Here is an 11868-nt window from a genome sequence, read left to right as displayed (position 1 = left end):
GACGGAGTGACTGTCCCTGGGGTCGTCTGCTGCGGCTTTTCCATAAGTGGCCGCTCTTCCGAGTGGACAGCAGGGATGTCCGGACGATGGACTAGCCTTTGGCCAGAAAACGTTTTTTTTCAGACACACCCATGGCACGTGGAGGTTCCCGGCCAGGGATGGGGTCTCCACGCGCCACACCGCAGCGGGTCCTTGGCCCACTGCGCTCCCAGGGTGAAGTCCTGATGGCACGTGTACAACAGTGACTCTTGGCAAAGGTCGTGCTGCGTGCAACAAGACCGGGGTGAAGGAGGGGGGAAATTCACTGGGACGGTTTGGGGGTGGGGACGGGGGGCGATGGTGTCCCAAGGCTGGTGCTCGGGTGAGCAGGGGGCCTCTGTGTACATCCTGAGGCCCCGGGCTGGGCGGGATGCAGACCTCCGAGTCCTGCTGGGGCACAGGCCTTTGACCCGCTCGGGGAGGGAGGGAGGACAGGGCCGGGCAGGGCCCCCCTTAGCGGGTTCCTGAGGTGGGTGCCCAGTCCCCACGGAACCCAAGCACCAGGATGGGTGGGATCAGGCCGAGTCGGCTATTTAGATGGCTTGAGGTGGTGCCTGCTCCTGCTTTGGGGGAGGATGGCTGGAGAAGGCTCTGGGGCCCCGGACCCCCGCCCCCAAGCCAAGGGGGCTCAGGGAGCCCTGCTCACCTGCAGTGAGCCCCGTGCCTGGGAACAAGCCCAGCCTGGCAAGGTGTCCCAGGCAGGGGAGGGACGGTGGCTGCCTGGGAGGGCAGGGGGCTCCCCACGGGCCCTTGGCCAGACCCAGGCCTGTTTGGACACTGAGGTCCCCAGGCGCTAACCTGGGGGTCCAGCCGGGCCCCCTCTGCACCTGGGGGCTGTGCTCCCGGCACCTCACCCAGATCCTTGTCCCTGCTCACGGTTCAAGAACAGAGGCTGGTCACAGGGGCGGGAGGGGCACCCAGTGGACCCCCATCACCCCCACTGGGCCCTTCCCAGTGCAGCACACCTGTCCCTTGCAAAGTCCAGAGGGTGTGGTGGGAGGTTTTGAAGCTGGTGGCCAGGGCACTGCAGTGCGCACAAGGGGGCACCATGGTCACACGTGGAACCCAGCGCCTGTGCCTCACCTCAGCCCCAGGGCAGGTGGAACAGAGACAGGAGGGAGGGCCTGGCTGGGGCACCTGCACACCCAGGAGGCCCTGGGCAGCTTCCGCAGGGGCCTGGCACCCTCCCGTCCAACTCCACGGGCACGCCCTGGGGGCCAGTGGGGGCTCCTGGCACAGAGCAAGCACTCAGGTGGGGCCAGGCCTGGGTCAAGGTCACCGCCCAGCAGCGGACCCTCGACCAGGCGACCTCCGCCAGCCCAGGCTGCAGTCGGCGTGGGAAATGAAGCACCAGGAGGGAAAAGGGACGGCTTTAATGTGCCGAGCAGAATTAGACAATCAGGAATCTGTGATTCGTCCCCGCTCCAATTAGTAAAAAATGCAAGACCCATCAGAAGGCGTGTGCAGTTAGAGCCCAGCTCCCCGTCAGTCGGCGCAGCTCTGCGCTCCCGCCTGGGCGCCGCGCTATTTGCCGTTCTCTGTGCTGAACATTCGTTCCTAGGGGCGGCGGGGCGGTGAGCCGGTGCGCACTCCGGGCTGCTGGCCGCCCCGCGCCCCCGCGGCCCCGCGAGGGCCCTCCCGACAGCCACCCGGAACCCGGCTCTCACCGTCAGCATCCGCTCCAGCTTCACGGCGTCTGCGGCAAACTTGCGGATCCCATCCGAGAGCTTCTCCACAGCCATGCGGTCCTCGTTGTGCAGCCAGCGGAAGGCCTTCTCGTCCAGGTGGACCTTCTCCAGGGGGCTGGCCTGGGCTGGGGACACGCGCCCGAGCCTTGCTCAGGGCCGCTCTGTGGCTCCACAGCCCAGTGCGGCCCCGCCCCGGCTGGAGACCCGGCCCCCCGCCCCGTGCCGGGGGTGCTGGTGGGGGGGGCCGGCTCTATGGCGCACACCCTCGGGTGGTGGGGGTGCAGGCGTGCCCACGGGGCCTGAGGCGGGGTGGGGCTTACCCGCCTTGGCCGAGAGCATGGGCACCAACTTGCTGGTGTCTTTGAGCAGCTCCCCCAGGAGCTGGGGCGAGATGGTGAGGAAGTCGCAGCCCGCCAGGGCCTTGATCTCGCCCGCGTTGCGGAAGGAGGCGCCCATGACGATGGTCTTGTAGCCGAACTTCTTGTAATAGTTGTAGATCTTGGTGACGCTCTTCACGCCTGCGAGGGCGAGGCGGGCGCTGCCACGTTGGCCCCAGCCCCGCGCCCCTCCCGGCCCCCCCAGCCCCCAGGGGGCTCACCGGGGTCCTCCAGGGGCTCGTAGGACTTCTGGTCCGTGTTAGCCACGTGCCAGTCGAGGATGCGGCCCACGAAGGGGGAGATGAGCGTCACCCCCGCCTCGGCGCAGGCCACGGCCTGGGCGAAGGAGAAGAGCAGCGTCATGTTGCAATGGATGCCGTGCTGCTCCTCCAGCTCCCTGGGGGGCAAGAGGGGTGAGTGGGGGGGGGGCGGCGGGGCAGGCTGTGCCAGGCCGTCCCTCCCGGGCGGCACCCGGGCAGGAACAGGATCGTTCCACCGTGGCTGCCAACAAATCTGGAATCTTCCCAGCGTTTCTCCGGCGAGTGGGTTGTGAGTGATCAGAATTCCTTTGCGAACCTCACATGGGACAACAGGGCCAAGGGTGAGAGGTCCCCTGAGAGCCCAGCTGTGTCCTGGGCTCAGACCAGGCCCCTTGCTCGCCACAGAGGGCAGCTCGGGCCGCCCACACCCTCCCCAGCGCCCCTGCAGGAAGTCCACATGCCCCCCGGGGTCGACCCTGACAACGGGGCCGCGGCCACTCTGCCACATGCCAGGGGCTGAGTCCAGCCACAAGCCCCCGTCCCAACGGACCGTTTTAGAGGCGCCTCTGGCACTTGACCGAAGGGTCAAGCAGGGCAGCTCTGGAGTTGCCGCTGTGGTGCAGCAATATCGAATCCAACGAGTATCCATGAGGGTGCGGGTTGGATCCCCGGCCTCACTCACTGGGTTGGGACCAGCGTCGCCATGAGCTGAGGCGTAGGTCACGGACGCAGCTTGGACCCCTCGTGGCTGTGGCTGTGGCCGGCCGCTGCAGCTCCCATTCGACCCTTTGCCTGAGAACTTCCATATGCTGCAGGTGCCCCCCCCCCGCCGCAAAAGAAGGGCAGCTTTGACCGCCGACATCGAGTGACCACAGCACCAGGACCTCTGCTCAGGTAGGCGCGCATGACAACTGCTCCAAGGGTAGGAGCCACCGCCTGTCCCCGAAGGGCAGACTCGTAAGATACACACACGAGCCTTCGAAGGACCGCAGCCCCGACACGCAGCACGTGTGAACCTCAAGCAGCGCCAAGCAAGGGAAGCCACGGGCCTCGTGCAGCCTATTGAAGCAGCCCCGAACAGGCGTGTCCCAGGGCATGAGGTTGGGGGTGGGGGGACACGCAGGTGACAGGGAGACGGCCATGCATTCCCAGCTGCGTGGGGCGCCAGGGGAGCTTCCCGTGCCAACCCCGTTCCGCAGTGCTGGCGGAAGACACGAGGACGACCCGGCGGGCAGGGCACAGGGCGGCTCCGCCCCGGGCACACTCACTTTCCCGCCTGAATGCCTTCCCAGGTGGACGCCAGCTTTATGAGGACGCGGTCCTTGCTGACCCCGGCCTCCTTGTAGAGCTCGACGAGGCGCCGGGCGCGGGCCACCATGGCATCCCTGTCGAAGGAGAGCCTGCGAGGGCAGGGCCGTGAGGGGCCGCCTGCGAGCCGCAGGGCACCCTCGGCGGGAAGGCCCGGGAGCAGCTGTGCTGCTCCGTGGGGACCCTTTACCTGGCATCCACTTCCGTGGATACTCGGCCTGGAATTTTCTTGAGGATTTCGGCTCCAAACAACACAAAAAGCTTATCGACAGCGTTTGTAACCTGTTCCTCTTGTGACCTGAAATTCCAGGGGAAAAATCAGGTTAGACGCTTGCTAGCTTTAAAAGCAGAGTTTAGAAAACGGCTCTGTCCAGGCACGACTGGTGGGCGCGTTCACGCTGTGCAGCCGCCGAGACACCCTCCACCTCCACAGCCTGCTCCTCTTCCCGAACCAAGGCCCTTCACCTCGGGGGAAAAAGGCCTTTCCCAGCTCTTGGAAGTCGCCCGCTGCTCACAGTGGACCAGAAAGGTCTCCAGCCTGCACGTCCTGGGTGAGAACCCGCAGGGGCTGGACAGGGCAGTCTGGTGACCATGAAGGGCTCCGCCTCGTCACCAGTTCCAGGAATGCCAGGAAGGGACAGAGGGAACAGGAAGCAGCAGACAGGTGCTCTTGGAGGAGGGCAGGGCAGGTCCAGTGGGCAGAACAACTGTCACACGACCATCTGACCTCAGCACATGGCAGTGCCAGAAAGGAACAGGCCAGCCTGGGCGGCTACTGCCAGGGGCCGCTTCCCTGCAGGGCCACTCAGCTGAGTGCGATCCCAAGGAGAATTTCAAATGACGCCAGCAAAGGCCAATCTACAGGGAGGAGAGCTGGTCTGGGGCTGAGGGAGGCCCTGGGAGCCTTCCAGGAGGCGCCCCAAGACGGGACGGGGCCGGGCCGTGGCTGCCCGCTGCCAACCTTTACCAGAACACATGGGGCCGTGTGCTCTGTGCTCTCAGCCAGGAACGCGGTGCAGGGATAACGCGATGCCAGAGGCAGGTCTGTGGTCGCCAGGAAGGGGAGACTGGCTACCAAAGGGGGGCTGCTGGGGCGCAACATCCTGCATCTGGACAGAGGTGTTCCTGCAAACAGAACTCAGCTGTTTACTCGCGATGCGTGTTGTCTGCCACGTGTCGATGTCGGCCAGCAAAGCCGACAAAGATAAACAGGAACACAGCGTTGCCTCCGGAGTCTCAGACACCTGAGGACTGAGTCAGGAGGGGAGCCCCGCACAGCGGGGGGCTGCTGGGCCCGGGGCGCTCACCCGCCCAGCCTCTTGCCGTAGGCCAGGGCCTCCTCCACCAGCTCCTGGTAGGCGGGCATCTGCGCGGCGGCCAGGATCAGGGATGGGTTGGTGGTGGCATCCTGGGGCTTGTACTCGTCGATGGCTGGGAAGTAATTTTGGAAAGCAGGACAGTCAGTGCAGCGCTCGCGTCCACCCAGACCCGAGACAACCCCCGGAAGCCCACAACACAGCCGCAGAGCCTGGAGTGTCTTCTGTGCCAGGCGCGGCCACACACGGGAAGGCGGCCCGGCGCAGCGGTCTGCACACCACCACGGAGAGAGGAGGGAGGCGGCTGGGAGAGGCGCTGGAGCCCAGGTCGGCCCAGGGGGACCGGACACAGATCTTGAACTATTTCTTTCTTAAGGGCCGCACCCACGGCATATGGGTGGAGGTTCCCAGGCTGGGGGTCTCATCAGAGCTACAGCTGCTGGCCTGCACCACAGCCACAGCAGCACAGGATCCAAGCCACACCTGCGACCTACACCATAGCTCACGGCAATGCCGGATCCTTAACCCACTGAGCGAGGCCAGGGATGGAACCCGCAGCCTCATGGTTCCCAGTTGGATCCGTTTCTGCTGCGCCACGACGGGAGCTCCACCAACTACCCTCTCTTAACATAAGAGTTCTTTCCCGCTAATCAGCCTGGGGTCCCAGGCTGCCCAGGGCTCTTGGTCGCCCTACCACTCAGCCTCCAGGATTAGCCGCGTCAAGTCAGACAAGTTGCTTTGGCCTTGACGGCAACACGTGGAAGTTCTCGAGTCAGGGACGGGACCCGAGTCACAGCAGTGACAATGATGGATCCTTAACCTGCTGCACCACCAGGGAGCTCTGGAAGCATCTTTGATGCCAAACTACAGAGACGGAGAGCAGGGAAGGAAGGCAGCTGTCAGGCGCCACGGAGCCGAACAGGGGAAACCAGTGAACTCGGAGCCTAGCCTGCAGCCTGCTCAGCGTCACGCGAGGGCCAATTCCTGGTTCTGACGTCGCATCAGTCACATAAAATGTCACCGCTGGGGAACAATGGGGGAAGGATTCATGGGACTCCGTGGGCTAATTTCACAACTTCCTGTAAGTCTGTAATTATTTCAAAATGACAAGATGGGAAAAAATGCCCAGTTGTGGCGCTCACACAGGTGCGTCAAAACCCAGAGTAACGCGGCAGATACGGTGCCGGTGCCTTTCATTGGAGAAAATTATCATGTCCTGATAAAGGGGACTTTTAACAAAATCGAAAGCAAAACCAAAGAGTTCCCGTCACGGTGAAGCGGAAATGAATCCGATAGGAACCATGAGGTTGCGGGTTCAATCCCTGGACTTGCTCAGTGGGTTAAGGACCTGGTATCAACGTGAGCTGTGGTGTAGGTCGCAAACACAGCTCGGATGCCGCATTTCTGTGGCTGTAGTATAGGCCAGCAGCTGTAGCTCTGATACCACCCCTAGCCTGGGAGCCTCCACATGCCACGGACGCAGCCCCAAAAAGCAAAAAAAACAAAACAAAACAACAACAACAAAAAAAAAACCCAAGAAAACAAACAACGAAACACTAAGGCATATCTGGGGTCAGCAGATGGGTTTCTGGCTTCAGGGACCCTTAAACTGATGCAAAGCTTGCGGTAGGGTGTTGTTCCGGGAAGAGCGGCCACAGCTTTTTTTTTAAGACTGCACCCACAACATATGGAAGTTTCCAGGCTAAGGGTCGAATCAGAGCTGTAGCTGCCAGCCTACACCACGGCCACCGCCATGCCAGATCCAAGCCACATCTGCAACCTACGCTGCAGCTTGTGGCAATGCCGGATTGTTAACCCAGAAAGTGAGGCCAGGGATCGCACCCGCATCCTCATGGACACTAGTCAGGTTCTTAACCCAGTGAGCCACAATGGGGAATCCCACAGCTTTCTTTTGGCCATGCCCTTGGCATGCAGAAATGCCCAGGCCAAAGATCGAACCCATGCCACAGAGTGACCATGCCAGGTCCTTAAGCCACTGAGCCACCACGGAATCCCTCCACAGCTTTGATTATATTTTCAAAGAAGCCCGTGACTCCCCAAAAGTAAGAACCTTCAGTTCATAAAAGGACCACAAAATCAAATGCGCTGTTTATAACTGCGTAGTATTTGTGGATATACCTCATCAAGGAAAGGATTCACCATCTGGGCCCAAGCCCAGCAGCAACCTGAGCTGCTGCAGTGACAACACCAGATGCCTAACCTGCTGAGCCGCAAGGCAACTTCGACAAATGCTTTTGGTTTTTGTTTTTTTTTTTTTTTTTTTTTTTTTTTTTTAGGGCCACACCCACAGCCTATGGAAGTTCCCAGGCTAGGGGTCAAATCAGAGCTACAGCTGCCGGCCTCCACCACAGCCATGTCAGATCCCAGCCGCATCTGCAACCTACACCACAGCTCATGGCAACACTGGATCCTTAACCCACTGAGCGAGGCCAGGGATCAAACCTGTGTCCTCATGGGTACTAGTCAAATTCATTTCCACTGAGCCACGATGGGGACTCCAACAGGTGTGTTTTTTTAATAAAATAGTTAACATTCACTTAAAACTTGTATCATTATTATTTTTTTTGGTCTTCTGTCTTTTCTAGGACTGCTCCCACGGCATATGGAGGTTCCCAGGCTAGGGGTCTAATTGAAGCTGTAGCCGCCGGCCTACGCCAGAGCCACAGCCAGAGCAACGTGGGATCCGAGCTGCCTCATCAACCTACACTACAGCTGACAGCAATGCCAGATCCTTAACCCCCTGAGCGAGGGCAGGGAGCGAACCTGCAACCTCATGGTTCCTAGTCGGATTCGTTAACCACTGAGCCACCACGGGAACTCCCCATTTAAAACTTTTAAAAGTTAGCACTTGGATTTAGGTGTTTGTAAAAAGAGAAAAAAGGGGGAAGGATAAAATAAGCTACCATTCCCCAGGACCCAGCCCGCCTTGGTGGCCCTACACTAACGCAGGGTGCAGCCAAGGAGCCATCCTGTGGCTGCTGCCAGTGAGACCCAATGGAAAACAGGCGAGGCCGTCTGGTTTAAAGCACAGGGTGAACGCAAGCCCATGCTATCTCCAACTTTTACACTTAAGCAGCCAAACACGCTTACTCACTCTCCCAGGCTCTGCCAGATAAAGCCTCCGAGTTACCAAAGAGGGATTAAAGCCTGTTTCTCAAGTCAGCATGAGAAAGCAGAAAAGGGAGGAAGTCCCTTCTGTATTGTGTGCCCCACAGAGAGTTTCGTGGCTTTCCTGAAAATCTTAATTGTTCACAGCCAGATAATGGACGTTTAGGTCGCCTGGGCTCTGCAGAGGGCAGGAGAGCTAGGTCCCCCCAGGTCTCTCAAAGGGACATGGTCCAAATCTAGGTTTTGAAGAAGCTCTCCTTTCCTCCGCGCACCGGGTTTTACCCCCGCAGTTTCTTGGCCCCACGTGGTTCACCTCTAACTGGCCCGCCCCGGCCAGGGCCACCAGCGTGCACAGCTGTCCCCTGAGCAGAGGTGGGAAGTGTGTGCAACAGGAGGTTTCAAAAGCAGGTGGTGTCATTCGCAGTTTCTGGTCTTTCTGGGCCCGGAACTCCTGCTCCCGCTCAGCGATCAACATTCGCTGGAACTGCCTTGTGTAACCACAAACGGATCCCGTGAGTCAGCTCCAGGTGGACCTGGAGTCTCTTCCAGATCAAAGCATTTGGGCACCGTCCCCTGACACACTGACCCACTGGCGGCTCAGAGCGGGCAGCTCGGAGGAAACCCAGGCGCCGGGCTCCGCGCGAGCTGGGTCCTGGGGCAGACCCCCGGCCCGGGCCGAGGGCAAAGCGGGGCCGGGAACGCCGAGGGCGGGGGCTGAGGGAGAAGAGGGGCGGGGAACCGCGGGAGGCAGGGCGGGGCAAGGGCGGCCGAGGACGGCGCGGGAGGGAGAAGGGGGTCAGGAACAGGGGCCGGAGAGGGAGCGGGGGCGACCTTCGCAGCGCGTCTCCCTCGCACGCCGCGCCCGCTCGCCCCGGTTCCCCTCCCGGACCGCACCGGCCGGCGCTCTGCGAGCAGGAAGCCCCGCACTGCCGCCCGGCCCTCCCCCGGAGCCCGGGACCCCGCGCGCCCTCACCGTTGAAGTCGCCCGTGTCGGCCACGACGGTAGTGAACTGCTTGAGCTGGTCCAGCGCGCTCTCCATCCTCTGCCGCTTCACCGGGGAGCCGGACATGGCGAGCGGGGGCGCGAGCGGGCGGCCCACAATGCCCCGCGGGCCCTGCCCTCGGGCGCGGCCAATCCGAGCGCGGCGCGGGAGGGCGGGCCGTGCGCAGCTACGCCAGGGCGAGGCCCCGCCCCCGAGACGCGGCGCCCCGCCCCCGGGCGTTGCCGCCCCAGCGGGGCGCGCCCCAGCCTGGCGGCCTCCCGGGCCCTGAGCCCGCCGGAGCTGTGTTCCCGCCCTGTGGTCCCCAGAGTCGTAATTCCGCAGTGATGCGCCCCTGAGGGCAGTGATCCCCGGAGGGCTGCACCCCCGGAGCGATGCGCCGCCCCCCGGAGCGCTGAGTCCCGCGCGCTCCGCCCGCGACGCGCCGTAGTGATGCGCCCTGCCCCAGCGACTTGAGGGCAGTGATGCCCGGAGCGGTGTGTCCCCAGGGCAGTGCCCCCGAAGCCATGCCCTGCCGAGGGACGCGCGGCCCCGAGCGGTGCGACCCCCGATGGGCGCTCTCCGTCACTTCCCTCCTCTGTCGGACGCTGGGAAAGTTGGAGTGAGGGTCCACGGGGATCCACAGAGTTAAGGCGGAGGCCTTAAACCCGACCTCGGGCAAGCGGAGTCCCCTCACACTCTGCATCTGGGCCGCCCCGCCTCCGGGGACAATGAAAAGGGCCTTTGTCCCCCTGACACGGTGTGGGACAGCGGCTCCTCGCAGTCAGGGCGCATTTCGCAAGGGGCAGGCGGCCGGGGTGTGCTGGGAGCGTGGTGCTCCTGTGCATGGGCGCCCAGGCCCTCTTCGCCTGGCCTCACTAGGTCAGACAGGCCTGGTGCCAGGGGAGGGGCTAGGAGACGTGAGGTGGCTTTAATTCAGGCCTTGTTCCATTTTCTCCAGAACCTGAGTCCCAGGATGGGTCCCTCTCTCCCCTGCCTTTCATTCTGGGAACCCACCTCTGGGAATCTGCCCCAGATAAATGGTACTAAGTTCAGAAGTGTGAAATAAAGTGGCACGATGAGAAAAATTTAAATATATAACAAATTTTCTTGTTCCCTTTGTGGCTTAGTGGTTAACAAACCCGACTAGGATCCATGAGGATTCGAGTTCGATCCCTGGCCTCACTCAGTGGGTTAAGGGTCTGGCGTTGCTGTGAGCTGTGGTGTTAGGCCACAGATGAGGCTTGAATCCCTTATTGCTGTGGCTGTGGTGTAGGCCGGCGACTGCACCTGGGATTTGACCCCTAACCTGGGAACCTCCATATATGTCACAGGTGCGGCCCTAAAATAGCAAAAAAAAAAATTCTCTGGAGTTCCTGCCATGGTGCAATGGGTTAAGAATCCACCGGCCGTGGCCCTGGTTGCTGTGGAGGTGAGGGTTCAATCCCCAGGCCGGCAGAGTGGGATCTGGTGTTGCTTCAGCTGCAGTGTAGGTCGCAGGCGTGGTTCCAATTCAGTGCCTGGCCCTGGAACTTCCATATGCCGTAGGTGCAGCTGTAAAAATTAAAAAAAATTTTTTTGCCCTTTCTCCTCCCCTCTCCCCGCTATGCACTGTGTATCTGAATCATGCACGGACCGACCTTCCCCACGGGCAGAAATGTCTGCACAGCCACAACGAGCAGCCGTCCAGTGTCAGCCGGACAACCCCTTCATAAGAGCACTCCTTCTTGTGAGAATAAAGGGCCCCGAGGACCCCGAGAGCTGGACTGTGTCAACTGTCCACACTACGTCATTTCACGTCCAGCCCTGCTCAAAAAACGCATTTACGCATACGCCTTGACGGCTCGTGGGCACAACAGTTCTTGGAGCTGAGCTTCTGAGGGGGTGTTTCCAGGTTATAATCCTCAATTTGGTTCAAATCGAATGTTCCGTTTCTTTCTTAGATCTGCTGATTCATTTTTTACATTGACAGAAGGTGGCCCCAGGGGATTAAGGACAAAATCAGTCCTAGGAAACAAGAGGGCGGGGGGTGGGCACCGTCCTTGAGGCTCTGACGAACTGGTTACCACCAACCAGGTCCAAGGTGGCAGAAGAACCGCCTTCCAGGGACCCGCTGCCTCAGGGGACGGTCGTCGTGCTTCATTAGCTGAGACGCCCGCAGGCACCCGCACGGTTCCGAGGCCAGTGGTAAAGGCCAAAACACGGGCGGCGGCCCAGTTCCTGGAAATCCCTGCCTCTTCTAGAGAAGAGTTGGCCTCCTCCTCCCACTTGTTAGCCTATGAAGTTACCCAGCTCGTAAAAACTCCCCACCCCTCTGACGTTCCGGCCAGCTGCGGTGTAGGTCACAGATGCAGCTTGGATCCGGCTTTGCTGTGGCTGGGGCTTGGCCTGCGGGTGCAGCTCCAATGCGACCCCCAGCCTGGGAACGTCCATATGCCACAGGTTTGGCCCTAAAAAGAAAAATAAACCTCACCACCTCATAGTCTGGGGGGCCGCTCACCCCCTGAGATGGCCCACGCGCTGTCTGGGCAGTATTTCTCACCGTAAATCTACTTCTTACCTGTCACGTTCCCTCTCGCTGAACTCCTTCTGTGACATAAATAAGCTGGACTTCAGCAAGTGCTGAGGCCTGGCGAGCAATTTCAACCGAAAGACAGTGGGTTCTTGGAGTTCCCTGGTGGCTCAGCTTGGGCCCCTGCTGTGCTCGGTTTGATCCCTGGCTCCGGAACTGCCGCATGCTGCAGGTGCAGGCAAAAAACAAGAGCAAAACC

General features: G+C 61.1%; 1 protein-coding gene across 2 annotated transcripts; it reads right to left on the bottom strand.

Annotated features, from left to right (window-relative positions):
* Positions 1 to 1397: 1397 nt before the first annotated feature.
* On the bottom strand, positions 1398 to 9244 carry TALDO1 (transaldolase 1). 2 transcript variants are annotated; one of them, XM_047774862.1, is made up of 8 exons: positions 9091 to 9244; positions 4980 to 5103; positions 3863 to 3970; positions 3633 to 3764; positions 2326 to 2501; positions 2048 to 2245; positions 1707 to 1852; positions 1398 to 1596 (listed from the first exon to the last, which is right to left on the bottom strand). In XM_047774862.1, the coding sequence occupies exons 1-8, from the start codon at positions 9185 to 9187 to the stop codon at positions 1564 to 1566; spliced, it is 1014 nt and encodes a 337-aa protein (XP_047630818.1). In that variant the 5' UTR covers positions 9188 to 9244; the 3' UTR covers positions 1398 to 1563. The 2 variants fall into 2 exon arrangements, with proteins under 2 accessions (XP_047630818.1, XP_047630819.1); XM_047774863.1 differs by lacking the exon at positions 9091 to 9244 and adding an exon at positions 8431 to 8724.
* Between the last annotated feature and the right edge of the window lie 2624 nt (positions 9245 to 11868).

This window comes from Phacochoerus africanus, chromosome 4 (genome assembly GCF_016906955.1).
Source record: "Phacochoerus africanus isolate WHEZ1 chromosome 4, ROS_Pafr_v1, whole genome shotgun sequence".
NCBI classification, from domain to species: Eukaryota; Metazoa; Chordata; class Mammalia; order Artiodactyla; family Suidae; genus Phacochoerus; species Phacochoerus africanus.
The sequence above is the reverse complement of the archived record's forward strand: the minus strand, read 5'-3'. Positions and strand labels throughout refer to the sequence as shown.

Coding starts and splice junctions, on each gene's coding strand:
- TALDO1 (XM_047774862.1), bottom strand. CDS start 9,187: ATGTCCGGCTCCCCGGTGAAGCGGCAGAGGATGGAGAGCGCGCTGGAC. Junction 3,971..4,979: donor TACGGCAAGAGGCTGGGCGG/GTGAGCGCCCCG, acceptor CTGGAATTTCAG/GTCACAAGAGGAACAGGTTA. Junction 2,502..3,632: donor GAAGGCATTCAGGCGGGAAA/GTGAGTGTGCCC, acceptor CTTGCCCCCCAG/GGAGCTGGAGGAGCAGCACG.